The sequence below is a fragment of the Mytilus edulis genome, chromosome 9, assembly GCF_963676685.1.
Source record: "Mytilus edulis chromosome 9, xbMytEdul2.2, whole genome shotgun sequence".
Taxonomy (NCBI): Eukaryota; Metazoa; Mollusca; class Bivalvia; order Mytilida; family Mytilidae; genus Mytilus; species Mytilus edulis.
Window position 1 is genome coordinate 505,287 of NC_092352.1, and position 16,245 is coordinate 521,531.

The 16,245-nt window shown below is 31.8% G+C and overlaps 1 protein-coding gene across 1 annotated transcript in view; it reads right to left on the minus strand.

The window, feature by feature from the left end:
- LOC139489367 (lysosomal alpha-mannosidase-like) overlaps window positions 1-16,245 on the minus strand; it is a 30,941-nt gene that overhangs the window by 12,225 nt on the left and 2,471 nt on the right. Inside the window, exons 3-15 of the mRNA XM_071275676.1 lie at window positions 15,826-15,999; window positions 15,246-15,439; window positions 14,760-14,868; window positions 13,942-14,039; window positions 12,041-12,112; window positions 10,189-10,305; window positions 8,571-8,774; window positions 8,000-8,072; window positions 6,804-6,843; window positions 5,931-6,000; window positions 4,541-4,660; window positions 4,066-4,182; window positions 3,736-3,840 (exon numbers count right to left, since the gene is read on the minus strand). Of these exons, the coding sequence (XP_071131777.1) occupies window positions 3,736-3,840; window positions 4,066-4,182; window positions 4,541-4,660; window positions 5,931-6,000; window positions 6,804-6,843; window positions 8,000-8,072; window positions 8,571-8,774; window positions 10,189-10,305; window positions 12,041-12,112; window positions 13,942-14,039; window positions 14,760-14,868; window positions 15,246-15,439; window positions 15,826-15,999 (1,493 nt within the window). The remainder of the gene's footprint in view (window positions 1-3,735; window positions 3,841-4,065; window positions 4,183-4,540; window positions 4,661-5,930; window positions 6,001-6,803; window positions 6,844-7,999; window positions 8,073-8,570; window positions 8,775-10,188; window positions 10,306-12,040; window positions 12,113-13,941; window positions 14,040-14,759; window positions 14,869-15,245; window positions 15,440-15,825; window positions 16,000-16,245) is intronic.

Genomic DNA, 16,245 nt, shown 5'->3' on the forward strand with positions numbered 1-16,245 from the left:
GATAAACAAGAATGTGTCCAAAGTACACGGATGCCCCACTCGCACTATCCTTTTCCATGTTCCATGGACCGTGAAATTGGGTAATAGTCTAATTTGGTATTAAAATTAGAAAGATTATACTATAGGGAACATATGTACTAAGTTTCAAGTTGATTGGACTTCAATTTTATCAAAAACTACCTTGACCAAAAACTTTAACCTGAAACTCCCACTTTCATTTTCTATGTTTAGTGGACCGTGCAATTGGGGTCAAAAGTCTAATTTGGCTTCAAAATTAAAAAGATTATATCATAAGCAACAAGTTTACTAAGTTTCAAGTTGATTGGACTTCAGCTTCACCAAAAACTACCTTGACCAAAAACTTTAACCTGAAACTCCCACTTTCATTTTCTATGTTTAGTGGACCGTGAAATTGGTGTCAAAAGTCTAATTTGGCTTCAAAATTAAAAAGATTATATCATAAGCAACAAGTTTACTAAGTTTCAAGTTGATTGGACTTCAGCTTCACCAAAAACTATTTGGTTTTTTTTTTGTTTTTTTTTTATTATTATTTGTTTTTTTATTTGTTGTTATTTTTTGGTTTTTTTTTGTGTTTCTGTTTTCTAAATAATGATTTATTTATTTATATATTTTTATTTTTGATTTTATTTTTTCTGTATTATTATTGTTTTCTTTTTCTTCAATTTTCCGTCTCTTGATCCATATTTATATATATATTTACTAAATAGATATACCATTCTATACATGCATGCTCATACATATATTTTTGTATTATATTGCTATAAATGTTAAATGGAGAAGACTTCATAAGTCTGTTTGACTTGTGTCTTATCCAATTTGTACTTTAACAAATAAAATATGTTTAAACTAAAAAACCAAAAACTACCTTCATTTTCTATGTTCAGTGGACCGTGAAATTGGGGTCAAAAGTCTAATTTGGCTTTAAAATTAGAAAGATCATATCATAAGCAACAAGTCTACTAAATTCAAGTTGATTGGACTTCAGCTTCATCAAAAACTACCTTGACCAAAAACTTTAACCTGAACGGACGGACGAACGGACGCACAGACGAACGGAGCCACAGACCAGAAAACATAATGCCCCTCTACTATCGTAGGTGGGGCATAAAAAAGTATCAATTTTGTATTAAAGTAGTCAAATGTTGTGACAAAAGGGAAGTAATTCATAATTATACATTGTATTTATGAGTTCTTTTTACGATCACATTTCTACAATGAATACACATCAAATTAAAATTGTGCATAACCTTAAGAAATAAGTCTGTTTTAAACAATGCTATTATTACTCAGTAATTAGTACATATTCTTATATATAAGACTGAATCATTCACCTGGAAGCAGTGCTTACTTAGTACTTAGGGCATATATATAAGACTGAATCATTCACCTGGAGGCAGTGCTTACTTAGTACTTAGGACATATATATAAGACTGAATCATTCACCTGGAAGCAGTGCTTACTTAGCACTTAGGACATATATATAAGACTGAATCATTCACCTGGAGGCAGTGCTTACTTAGTACTTAGGACATATATATAAGACTGAATCATTCACCTGGAAGCAGTGCTTACTTAGCACTTAGGACATATATATAAGACTGAATCATTTACCTGGAAGCAGTGCTTACTTAGTACTTAGGACATATATATAAGACTGAATCATTCACCTGGAGGCAGTGCTTACTTAGTACTTAGGACATATATATAAGACTGAATCATTCACCTGGAGGCAGTGCTTACTTAATACTTAGGACATATATATAAGACTGAATCATTTACCTGGAAGCAGTGCTTACTTAATACTTATGACATATATATAAGACTGAATCATTTACCTGGAAGCAGTGCTTACTTAGCACTTAGGACATATATATAACACTGAATCATTCACATGGAGGCAGTGCTTACTTAGCACTTAGGACATATATATAAGACTGAATCATTTACCTGGAAGCAGTGCTTACTTGGCACTTAGGACATATATATAAGACTGAATCATTCACCTGGAAGCAGTGCTTACTTAGTACTTAGGACATATATATAAGACTGAATCATTTACCTGGAAGCAGTGCTTACTTAGTACTTAGGACATATATATAAGACTGAATCATTCACCTGGAAGCAGTGCTTACTTAGTACTTAGGACATATATATAAGACTGAATCATTCACCTGGAAGCAGTGCTTACTTAGTACTTAGGACATATATATAAGACTGAATCATTCACCTGGAAGCAGTGCTTACTTAGTACTTAGGACATATATATAAGACTGAATCATTCACCTGGAAGCAGTGCTTACTTAGCACTTAGGACATATATATAAGACTGAATCATTCACCTGGAGGCAGTGCTTACTTAGTACTTAGGACATATATATAAGACTGAATCATTCACCTGGAGGCAGTGCTTACTTAATACTTAGGACATATATATAAGACTGAATCATTTACCTGGAAGCAGTGCTTACTTAATACTTATGACATATATATAAGACTGAATCATTTACCTGGAAGCAGTGCTTACTTAGCACTTAGGACATATATATAACACTGAATCATTCACATGGAGGCAGTGCTTACTTAGCACTTAGGACATATATATAAGACTGAATCATTTACCTGGAAGCAGTGCTTACTTGGCACTTAGGACATATATATAAGACTGAATCATTCACCTGGAAGCAGTGCTTACTTAGTACTTAGGACATATATATAAGACTGAATCATTTACCTGGAAGCAGTGCTTACTTAGTACTTAGGACATATATATAAGACTGAATCATTCACCTGGAAGCAGTGCTTACTTAGTACTTAGGACATATATATAAGACTGAATCATTCACCTGGAAGCAGTGCTTACTTAGTACTTAGGACATATATATAAGACTGAATCATTCACCTGGAAGCAGTGCTTACTTAGTACTTAGGACATATATATAAGACTGAATCATTCACCTGGAAGCAGTGCTTACTTAGCACTTAGGACATATATATAAGACTGAATCATTCACCTGGAGGCAGTGCTTACTTAGTACTTAGGACATATATATAAGACTGAATCATTTACCTGGAAGCAGTGCTTACTTAGTACTTAGGACATATATATAAGACTGAATCATTTACCTGGAAGCAGTGCTTACTTAGCACTTAGGACATATACATAAGACTGAATCATTCACCTGGAAGCAGTGCTTACTTAGTACTTAGGACATATATATAAGACTGAATCATTCACCTGGAGGCAGTGCTTACTTAGTACTTAGGACATATATATAAAACTGAATCATTCACCTGGAAGCAGTGCTTACTTAGCACTTAGGACATATATATAACACTGAATCATTCACCTGGAGGCAGTGCTTACTTAGTACTTAGGACATATATATAAGACTGAATCATTCACCTGGAGGCAGTGCTTACTTAGCACTTAGGACATATATATAAGACTGAATCATTTACCTGGAAGCAGTGCTTACTTAGCACTTAGGACATATATATAAGACTGAATCATTCACCTAGAAGCAGTGCTTACTTAGTACTTAGGACATATATATAAGACTGAATCATTTACCTGGAAGCAGTGCTTACTTAGTACTTAGGACATATATATAAGACTGAATCATTCACCTGGAAGCAGTGCTTACTTAGTACTTAGGACATATATATAAGACTGAATCATTCACCTGGAAGCAGTGCTCACACATAATATTTTACCTGGTAAGGTATTGCATCACCTGTGAAACTAAACACATCAAAGACTGTTCCATTGACGGGTAACCTGACCCAGGTATCTGAATCTACACTTAATGGGTTGTATATCTTACCTGGTAAGGTATTGCATCACCCTCGTAACTGAACACATCAAAGACTGTTCCATTTACAGGTAACCTGACCCGGGTATCTGAATCCACACCTAATGGGTTGTATATCTTACCTGGTAAGGTATTGCATCACCTGTGAAACTAAACACATCAAAGACTGTTCCATTTACAGGTAACCTGACCCAGGTATCTGAATCTACACCTAATGGGTTGTATATCTTACCTGGTAAGGTATTGCATCACCTGTGAAACTAAACACATCAAAGACTGTTCCATTTACAGGTAACCTGACCCAGGTATCTGAATCTACACCTAATGGGTTGTACACTTCTAATACAACCTGTAATGAAAGACGACTTTTTTTCAGATGTATAACAATTGATTTCTAAGTACAGCTTTTCATTTTTGAATTTTCCTTGGAGTTTGCTGTATTTTGCTATTTTACCTTTTGGTTATATGTAAATATCTTGTTCAAAGAAAAAACCCTTAATCTAACAAAACCCAGTTCAGTATGTAATGTATGACCTAGATAAATTTCAATCTAATAGGTTTCAGCTAGTCACTAATTGTCAAATGAATTTTTACTAACCACTGTTCAAAATAAACCTCAAAGTAAACATATCCAGCTAGGTAAAACTAGCCCACTTTGTCATATATGGTAAAACATAAATCTTGCGTAAAATTAATAGAAAACTTACCTTGTCATATTTTTCTGTAATTTCACATTTACTTATATTAGTCAGGGTACAGAACTGAAGATTTGGAGGCTCCTGCTGAAATCGTGGTAACAATCTCTTAAGGGCCATATTTGTCACATTCTGAAATAATAAAAATGTATATACATGTATAAGGATGATGGTATTTTTGAGAAGCACTGTCAATGATTGTTTTTAATCTCTATGAAGAAAATGGATTATTATCATTATTATATCATCCATTATTCGTGTCCATCAACTTTTCTAAACTTCAAGATCGTTAGTTCTCCCATTTGAATGGTATAACACTAGTAATTTTTGGGCCCTTTATAGCTTTTTGTTCGGTGTGAGCCAAGGCTCCATGTTGAAGGCCGTACATTGACCTATAATGTTTTACTTAAAATTATAAATTGTTATTTGGATGAAGAGTTGTCTCATTGGCACTCACACCACATCTTCCTATATCTATTCAAGCAAACCATTATTTTTATTTTATTCCCTCTTTTTATAAACAGCTGCGCCACGAGCAAATGATACACCGGTCGTCTTAATATATCTAAGAACTGTGTAAAGTTTTATGCAATAATAACAAATAGTTTCTGAAATATGACGAGACATGTGAAAATCCCTCTTTTTTACAAAATACTCAATAACTCTTAAAGTAAATTTTGAATCATCACCAAAAAAGTATACAGATCTTTAGATTAATATAATTAAAAAGTGTGTAAAGTTTTAAGCAATCATCATAAATCGTTTTTGAAATACAGCGCAACATGTGAAAAAAAACACCCCTGTTTTAGTGACAATGTTCTATAACTCAAAAAGTTTTAATCTTATTTTCACCAAAAGTATATAGATTGTTTGACCATCATAAAACAACTATGTTAAGTGTCATGAAATATGGATAAGTTGTTCGCAAGTTACGGTGCAACATGTTTATGCTGGACAGACAGACAGATAGACACAGACAGACAGATAGACACAGACAGACAGATGGACGCTGGACATTTGAATACCATAATACATCTCTTCAAAATTTTGACTGGCATTATAAAATTGACGGACAGACAGACGGATGCCAGACGTTTGTCTATCATAATACGTCCCGTCAAATTTTGACAGGCGTAAAAAAATTGCATTATCTCTTAGTGAATCTTCTAGCATTACATTGTCTATGCTAGTATGATAAGTATCCCCTAGCTTCACCTACCTAACAACTAACTAATCTACTAGAACTGATGTGATACTTACAACATTTGTGATGCTCTCTGTGAAGCTTTCATGTCCTTGAATAAAGTTTAGCCATAAATATGTAACTTGATATTTTCTCCACTTACCTCACAACTTGATATTTTCTCCACTTACCTCACAACTTGATATTTTCTCCACTTACCTCACAACTATTATATCCATTAGCCAGTCTTTCTGCGTAATCGTTAGCAACATGTTGTTTTTCTGTTCCACTAAAAATAATTATTTATAAATAGAATGTTTGAGTTTGAATCAGGCTAAATATTGTAGTATGAAGCTGTTTAAAATTTAACTGTTGAGGGTGGAGAAATATCATTAAACATGTGATAAAGCAATCTAATTAAAATTAAACTTTTAATTGCTCCCGTTCTGATGCGCAACATATCAGAACGATAGCAATTAAATGATTTGATTTTAATTAGATTGGTGTTAAAGTGATGAAATCTGTTTCTCTAATGATTTTTATCCTTTCTTTTTGAAGAGTTGTGTACTTTTTATGTGACGTCATCAGACATGGTCGCCTTATTTCATGACATCACAATAGAAAAATTCAGAAGATACCAAGAAAAGTTAACATCACAATCAAATTTCGACCAATCTTTTGATGAGAACAGATTTTTCACTATTGAGGAGAACTATTTTTCTCACACCTATCAAGAAATGTGAAAATAGCACAAAAATTAGAGAATCTGAAATTTTATTTCTACTTTAAATTCAATGACATAAAATCCTTTTCTCATGACTTTATGATCCACAGTTGCTCAGATCTAGACCTTACTAAAAGTACAATGTAAGTCATTATATAAATAAAATAGGTTACAAGTAACTGTACAAAAGTACATTACATTCTACATTATAACTTTAAAGAATTTACTTGAAGACTTAAATGAAGATACTATCTTACATTAGCTAGATATTCATTTTTCTAGAACGGGATCAACCAATCACAATCAGTGAACCTAAAGAAATCATTTTCAAAATACGGTTCATTGAATTAATTGAAATAATAACTTACGATACTGCATCATGGTGCTGTGCTACACCCATAGCTTCCTCTGAAAAGGAAATCTAACTTATTTTATGACTATCACACATATTTGTATCTCTCATTAGAGAAATTATGAAACAACACCAATTGCCTCCAAAAATATGAATTTAGAACCACAACAGAATAACTGTCTTTAATGGGAACATATATATTAAAAATATTAAGTAATAGTTCTTTATGGACCTGGTTGTTATTAACTGTATCTGGTTTAATGTAAAACTCATCAATTATAGGTATAGAATTTATCACTTTTAAGATTTAAGTAAAATGAATATTTTATACTGATAATGAAAAATAAAGAAAAATTCTGCGTTTTTAACCTTTGAAGGTGAAATAAAGTTGACCAAAAAAAATATGTCCATAGTGTCAAATTTAAATGTAACTTGAAATTATGGATTATTATTTAGTCTGTAAGGAATTTATAATAATCAGATTAAAGGATATGTCTGTCACTAGTTTATTAACTCAAAGTTCACAGTCATAATGTTCTGGTAGGTTGTAATGTTTCAGTACATTTAATCACTGTATATAAAAATAAGAAGATGTGGTATGATTGTCAATGAAATAACTCTCCATCAGACACTGAAACATGTAAAAGGTTAGCAACTACAGCTCACTGTTCAGCCTTCAACAATAAGTCAAACCCATACCCCATAACAAGCTATAAAAGGCCTAGAAATAATAAATGTAAATCAATACAAACAAGAAAACTATTGGCCTGATTTTTAAAAGTATACCAAGACTCCCAAACAATATGGGATGAGGTAACAATTTAACATACGCAATATATTGAGAGGTATACCATTTTTAAATCTAAATTTCTAAAAAAGTCAAAAGAGAGAAAATTGGTGGCTCTTGGGAACACCAAGAAAGAACAGACAAAAATTATGAGAACTTTATTGACCTTATCATATATTTCTGAAATTTTTATGACCTATTGATACATTTTCTATTTAAAAAGATGGCTACCAGTATTCCAGCAGTACATCCTATTATCTGATATATGGGAAGTGCCCCCCCCCCCCCCCCCCCAACCCAATAGTATCTACCACACCTAGAAAATATAACATCTTGTTTCATGACCATCTTCTTTTGACATTTGATGCAACTTTTTTCTGCTAGATTTGTCAATTTGTATCTTTATCTGTACTCTGTGTACTTACTTAGCACTTCAACTTGGCTTGAAGTCATCCATCCTGTTTTAAAATTACCAATTGTATCTAACTGTTTACAAACCTGTACAAAAAAAATTATTCAACATCTTCAGCAGTTCAGCTATCACTTTCATTTTTGACTTTCATGCTAGTCAAACACTGAATTCACCACTGACACATGGTCAAAATGTTCAGTTCAGATATTACTTTCAAAAAATAACAACAAAGTCATAATATCATTACTCATGCTTTAAAATACATGTAACCTACATGTTTTTAACAAAATGAAGATATTTTTTAGAATACAAAATAAGATGTGTTATGATGGAGTAATTTAACGTATATATATCTGACACCAAAGATAATGAAGTCACATTTTATTTACTGTAAGAAGTTGTTAAAATCACGTTTATATTCCTTCAGAACTGGTCGCTTGTAAAGAACTTAGTCAAACAAAGTGCTGGTAGCATGGAAGATAATTTAACTGACGTACCCCCTCAGAGTTGGTCAGCTTTTGAAGTACCCAGTCAAGGAAGTGTGAGCACTGCTAGCATAGATGATGAAGTCACTTATTATTTACCTGTAAATAGTTGTTGGACTGGCGTACATATCCTTTCAGAGCTGGTCGGCTTGTGAAGTAACCAGTCCAGAAAGTGTGAGCACTGCTAGCATAGGGGAAGAAATCATCATCTTTTCCATTCCAGATTTGGTTCAAATGGTTTTGTTGAAATGTATAACAGGATGGAGTAGAATACAACAGATTTACTCCACTACCATTTTGTTGCTGAAGAAATAACATTAGATTTAAAGTTTCTCAATTCACATTTTAACTGATTGTTGTTATATAGCCAGAAAAAATCAAGATGATAAAATGAATTTCAAATTATGCAATTTATATACTGTGGATTGATTAATATACCAATTTTCATGGATTTTATTGTTACATGGGAGCAATGAATTAAAATGCTCAACGAAATACAAATTTTCTGAAGAAATGTATGCAGACTTTGCCAAAACCACAAATTTAAATACATGTATCCACAAATATGCAAGATTTTCTCAATCAACTTAAAATTTGATCCAACAAAAATAAATAAAAACCACAGTTTATAAAGATTAAATTTTTTAGTTTATCTTTTTACACTTTTTACAGGTTTTAAAGCATATTTCTTGAATGAAATAAAGTGTTGTTTGTTAATTTTTATGCATGTTTGTCTCTGTGGTCTTTGCTTCCACCTTATTCCCTGGGATTTCCCCTTTTAATCACAATCTCTTCAATACTCCTAATCGTTTGTTTTAATCTGATTTCTTATTACAATCATCTCTGTTTACACCACTGTGTGAAATCTGCTTAAGGAGGCTCACAGGTATAAGATTTTCAGAAAAAAAATAAACATTTATTTTTCATTACAAATTTTTATAATTACCTTTAGTAGTTGTTACTTTATCATATGGTACAAAAATCATTCCAAAAAATCAATTGGTGTTGGCCCCAGGTGACTTTTAAAATGTAATTATTATTGTAAACGCTCCAAATTATCTCCCTTTGGTGCAAAAATGCCATTTTTGGGCATGAAAATTGAAATATCTTTATTAACTCATCAGTGACCTATATTTTTCATTGTTGTTTTCGAATAAGCTGTACAAAAACTCAATAATTGTAAAATCTAAGCGATTTCTGTAATTTAGTTCTTTTTTTATTTCGATATTACCGCTATTTCTCCTATTAGATCAACAGGAAAAAGGGACATTAACAAAAATGTATGCTTCTTTCGAAGGCAGATTGTGAGCATAAATGAACAGTGACCTCATTTTTTATTTCATTTTTCTATTAAGTATTAGATAAATTTCATTTATAGAAAAATATAGTGAAATATTATATTAGATAAAAAAAAAATTGATTTAGACCCGCGAGCCCCTTAAATATCATTTTACTTTTTATAAAATTTGTAAAGCTCATAAAAAATAACTGACTGCTTATTTGGTATGAAAGAAACATGTCTAACATTTAAAATTAAGAAATAATGTTACAATCTATTTAGAAGGTCTGAATATGGTACTGAAACACATTATCTATTTGTGATTATGACACTTATACAAAACAGTCAAAAAGAACTCAGTCCTGTTATGTTTTTTGTACTGACATTCACCTAGCTTTTTAAGAATGAATATATAAAGTTTTGTTAAACATGACTCACCCTAGCATTTACATAATGTATCAATTTGTCCAGGTTTTTATACCAAGTATGAGCATTCTGATATTCAAAATCACTTCCCATAGTCATCATTATATCTCTTGATCTGTAATGCTTGGCCTGAAACAAAATTAATATGTAATGCTTAGTCTGAAACAAAATTAATATGTAATGCTTAGCCTGAAACAAAATTAATCTGTAATGCTTAGCCTGAAACAAAATTAATCTGTAATGCTTGGCCTGAAATAAAATTAATCAGTAATGCTTGGCCTGAAACAAAATTAATATGTAATGCTTGGCCTGAAATAAAATTAATCTGTAATGCTTGGCCTGAAACAAAATTAATCAGTAATGCTTGGCCTGAAACAACATTAATCTGTAATGCTTAGTCTGAAACAAAATTAATCTGTAATGCTTAGCCTGAAACAAAATTAATCTGTAATGCTTGGCCTGAAATAAAATTAATCAGTAATGCTTAGTCTGAAACAAAATTAATCTGTAATGCTTGGCCTGAAACAACATTAATCTGTAATGCTTAACCTGAAATAAAATTAATCAGTAATGCTTGGCCTGAAATAAAATTAATCAGTAATGCTTGGCCTGAAACAACATTAATCTGTAATGCTTAACCTGAAATAAAATTAATCTGTAATGCTTGGCCTGAAATAAAATTAATCAGTAATGCTTGGCCTGAAACAACATTAATCTGTAATGCTTAACCTGAAACAAAATTAATCTGTAATGCTTAGCCTGAAACAACATTAATCTGTAATGCTTAGTCTGAAACAAAATTAATCTGTAATGCTTAGCCTGAAACAAAATTAATCTGTAATGCTTGGCCTGAAATAAAATTAATCAGTAATGCTTGGCCTGAAACAACATTAATCTGTAATGCTTATCCTGAAACAAAATTAATATGTAATGCTTAGTCTGAAACAAAATTAATATAATGTAATGCTTAACCTGAAACAAAATTAATCAGTAATGCTTGGCCTGAAACAAAATTAATATGTAAACGCTTGGCCTGAAACAAAATTAATATGTAATGCTTATCCTGAAATAAAATTAATCTGTAATGCTTAGCCTGAAACAAAATTAATCTGTAATGCTTGGCCTGAAATAAAATTAATCTGTAATGCTTAGCCTGAAATAACATTAATCTGTAATGCTGAAGCCTGAAACAACATTAATCTGTAATATGCACTTTTCACATACAATTCTGATGCTTCTGATAATAGATCAAAATAAGGACTGACTGTTCAAGAAATACTTTACATTGATTGGCTAGAGAGGTCAATCTGTGTACTAGCTAATTTATATATAAAACAACTCAAGATTAGTCTTTACCTTATGGCAGGTTTTAAATCTAACTGTCAACTCAAGATAAACAAGAATGTGTCCGTAGTACAGGGATGCCCCAATCGCACTATCATTTTCCATGTTCAGTGGACAGTGAAATTAGGGTAAAAACTCTAATTTGGCATTAAAATTAGAAAGATCATGTCATAGGGAACATGTGTACTAATTATCAAGTTTATTGAATTTTAATTTCATCTTAAACTACCTTGACCAAAAACTTTAACCTGAAGCAGGACAGATGAACTAAAGTACAAACAGAGAGATGAACAAATGGATGCATAGACTGAAAAACAGGATAAAACATGATAACATGAGAACAGAAATGTTAGAGTAATATTGTATCTCAATATTCTGACAGCTAAATTTAAAATAATAGCCAACAAACATTGCATATTTTGAAACTGGGAACCATGGGATAAATGTTTGTTGAATACAATATAACTTTAAAAAGTAATGATATGACAGACAGACAGAATTCTTGATGTTGAAAATATACCTGATCTTGAACAGCTTTCAGAAACTCATCAACTCTCTTCTCAACATTGTAATCATGTAATCTTTTGTCATCCTGAAAAATATATTTCAAAATATATATCACCTTCGGGAAATCTTTGTTTTCTAATTGTAACAAATGAACATGGAAAAAACAACACAAGATTTAACAACATAAGATATAAGAACTATCAAAATTTTACACCAGTTTACAGATTTGACCCCAATTTCACGGTTCTTTTAACATAGAAATGTGACAATTCGCATTCAGTAAGTTCTCAGGTTAAAGTTTGTTGTTAATTAAGTTATTTTGCAATGAAGTTGTGGTCAGCACAACCTTATATTAAGTACACATTTTCATTATGGTGTGAAATTTTAAAATTATACGCAAAATTATGGTTTTGTATAATTTTTATGGTTATTTGAACAAATAGTTCTAGCATAGCATTCTTAGTTACTCATACACCTTATTGCTATTTGTCAGCCATTACTGGACATCAGAAAGGTTCCTGTAAAATTTTGACGTCATTATAGAAAACATCTGATTCCACAATGGAAAATGGATTGTTGTTTGATGTCAATAGTTCATGAGGTCAAGATGAGCATATTTCTAAATAGTGATTCGGTCTGTTATACCAAAATAAATTAAAATATTCATCAACTGGTATAAGTAAAGAAACACACCATCATTGGATCATCACCACTCCCCTCATTCCAATTAAATCCTCCTGGAGGACCATAGCCATTAAACAGCACACCAGTAAACAGATTAGCTGTCTCACCTGTGTATTATAAAGTCTATCTGAGGAAAAGTTACCCAACCAATGCAATCAAGTAAGCTCTATAACTTATAAAATATCACAATACTAACACTTACAATATAAAAGGTGCACTGGATTGATGGTAATATTCAGGTTGTGTAAGGGAGCTATCATTTAATTTTATGGGGTACTAGGATGAAAAATTAAGTTCTACATTTTTATTTTGTAATCTCTGTCCTGCTTATTTATAATTCACTCTATTCGGTTCTGCCTTTTCTAAAAATGGTAGCTCCCTCAACTTCAGTACTTTCAGACTTACTATGACGTTAAAGGATGATACATAGGTAAGCAAACAGACTGGTGAAATGTTAAATGCTCTGAGTGATCTGTGTTTCTGCTATAAAAACTATATTTCTGTAAAATAATTATCAAACTAAAATGGATTTTTTTAAATCAAGTTAAAATTTGAAGCAGTTCCATGAAAAAGTAAAAAGGTTATTCAAATTTGTTTAGTCAAAATTAAGTATTTCCTTGAAAACTTGTCCTTTAAGAATAAAAATAAAACTTCTATTTGGATTTAGAAGCAACAATGTGACATAAGGTCAATTTTTCATAATTATCTTTTTTTCTAAAAAGCTGATTTCACTCACTTATAACCACCAATGAAAACAAAATTTAATCTTTGTCTTGGACTATTACAAAAAAAAAAGCAAAGCAATTTAAGTCTTTTAGCTAACAAATGTACTAAACTACTAAAGTTATAACTAAATTCAAGAAAGATTTCGTAACGTCCTACCAACTCCAAATATTGTGAAAGGATTGCTTGTTAGAGAGTGCTATAAGTGTGGGGAGCATTCAGTAGGTCTTATATTTAGTGAGATAAGCAGTGGTAATATATTTCAGACTCTCAATGCACTAGTTAGCCATAATATAAAAATATTCTTCTTTCCTATCCAATTACTCAAAAGTAAAATTTGTGAGGATAAAGGCAGATTCTGGAATATAAAATCGATTCATATTGATAACGAATTTTCTTTTAAAATACCAAAAGAATGTGGGTATCAAGGTTGTAAGAGGAAAGAGAATCAAAGAATATTTCTACCATGACCTTACAAGCTAACAAAACTACATCAAATTCACTGACCATAATTGGGTCATCTCCACTTCCTATGTCCCAACTAAACCCAGGAGGCGGCTGATACAGATTATAATTTATACCAGTAAACAGGTTGGCAACATCACCTGCAAAATCCCAAAATCTCTTAATATTCTTGTCAAACAAATTGTCTCAAAGTTTGGAGAGTTGAACTATGATGTAGTTTTGTCAGATGTATATATAGGCCACTATACTAATCATGTATAGTAAGGCATTTCCTCCAACTATGATGTAGTTTTGTCAGATGTATATATAGGCCACTATACTAATCATGTATAGTGAGGCATTTCCTCCAACTATGATGTAGTTTTGTCAGATGTATATATAGGCCACTATACTAATCATGTATAGTGAGGCATTTCCTCCAATGATTTTTTAAATCTACAAAAACCAAACTAGGGACAAGAAACACAAAGGAATAAAATCTTCAGTTTGGTCCAAGGAATTTGATAAATAAAATGGTACTGTTAGCTGTAATTGTTCACATTTGAAGCATTAAGTCTTGAGTGATAGTTGTTTCATCAGCAATCTTCCCACTTGTTATTCCTATTATTTCTAAAGTATAACAGTAATACACAAAATTCAGGTATTCAAAATAAGCCATTATATTTTTACCAAACACCTGATATTAAAAGCGTTTTATTTTCTTTAACACAGGTTTTTGTACTTCATTTTCTAGACTTTTTTTTAATCCTAACTGATCTTAATTAGTCTTGTACTAAATGTTCTAAAAATGACAATCACCTTATTTTATTCTCAAATTTTACAAATTTATCTACATAATAATTGTTTAGAAACAAAAATACCTAAACTATTAGGGCTCCCTTTCCAAACAAATTCCATGTTGGATTCATTTAATCTTTTGTTTTTATCCTGGTAATCCAATCTTCCAAAAAATAGAGAATCATATCCTAGCTGAAAGTTAAATAAAGATATTAAGGAAATCATGTCAAAATACAATGGAGTTAGTATCTATGTCCAACATTGATTCAATCTGAGTGAAGTAATCATTTGTTCTCATGCAGGAGCTGCATTATATATATACGGCACAGTTCTTTAATTTGTTGGTGAGCCAAGTTTTCTGATTTTTACAAAAAATAATAATACAAAAAAATTAATGGCTTAAACTGATCTTTCATTTTCAGAGGGGAAAACATTTTGAGTGTTTATCCATAACAAGAGGCTTTTAAGAGAATGAATTACTGCACTGTTAAAAATATATCTTGCTATTCATATCGCATGTGTCTAAAAATATTTACTGACTTGAAGAATGGATAAAAATAAACTTTTACCTGCGCAAACAATGAGGCTTGTTCTCTGGAATGTCCAAATGGATCCACTTGCCATGCTGTACGTGGTCTGCCACATTCTGCAAAATTTTCTCCCAAAAACCGCAACCCAAGAGTATGCTGGTCTATTATGGCATTGTAATGTGTTGATGCCTCATCGTTCATACACCAACCTCCCAGTATAAACTCAAGACGTCCTGTCAAATAGAAGACTTACATTATATCTTCAAAGACCAACATCCCAGTATAAACATACGGATATCATGATATTTACCACATAAAAATTATGTAATAAAAGGTACCTCATTACAACCCTCACACAATCAGTACAGCATATAATCGTCACATAACAAATCCTAGCCTTAAAGACATTAACAGAAATCAACAAAGTATATGAAACACTACAAATTTTGTATCCTAAATGTCTGGTGTCTTCATGATTTTCGCTTCTTCAGAACAATGGCCCTCCCCACTTCACTTCTATGTCACCTAAATATATACAGACCTCCCACAGAACAATGCCCCCCCCCCCTCCCCCCCCCCCCCCCCACTCCACTTCTATGTAACCTAAATCATTACAGACCTTGATTGACCAGCATCCTAACTTGGTCTCGCATGGTTTCATCCTGCTCTCTCCACCATCGAGCAAAAAATGCAATCTCTACATAAATAAACCTCTTGCTAGGATCCTTTAGTAATTCTTGTACGACAGAATCTATGATGTATTGTACACCAGCATTCTGGATATCATTACGATCTGTAAAACATACACAAAGATAAAATAATAGATCCCCAAGTTACTGGGATCCTTTAGTTATTCTTGTACGACAGAATCTATGATGTATTGTACACCAGCGTTCAGTATATCATTACGATCTGTAAAACAAATACAAAGATAAAATGATGGATCCCTTAGTTACTGGAATCCTTAAGTAATTCTTGTAATATAAAACTTTTAAAAAGTATAGTATTACTATACCAGCATTCTGTGTATTTATATATA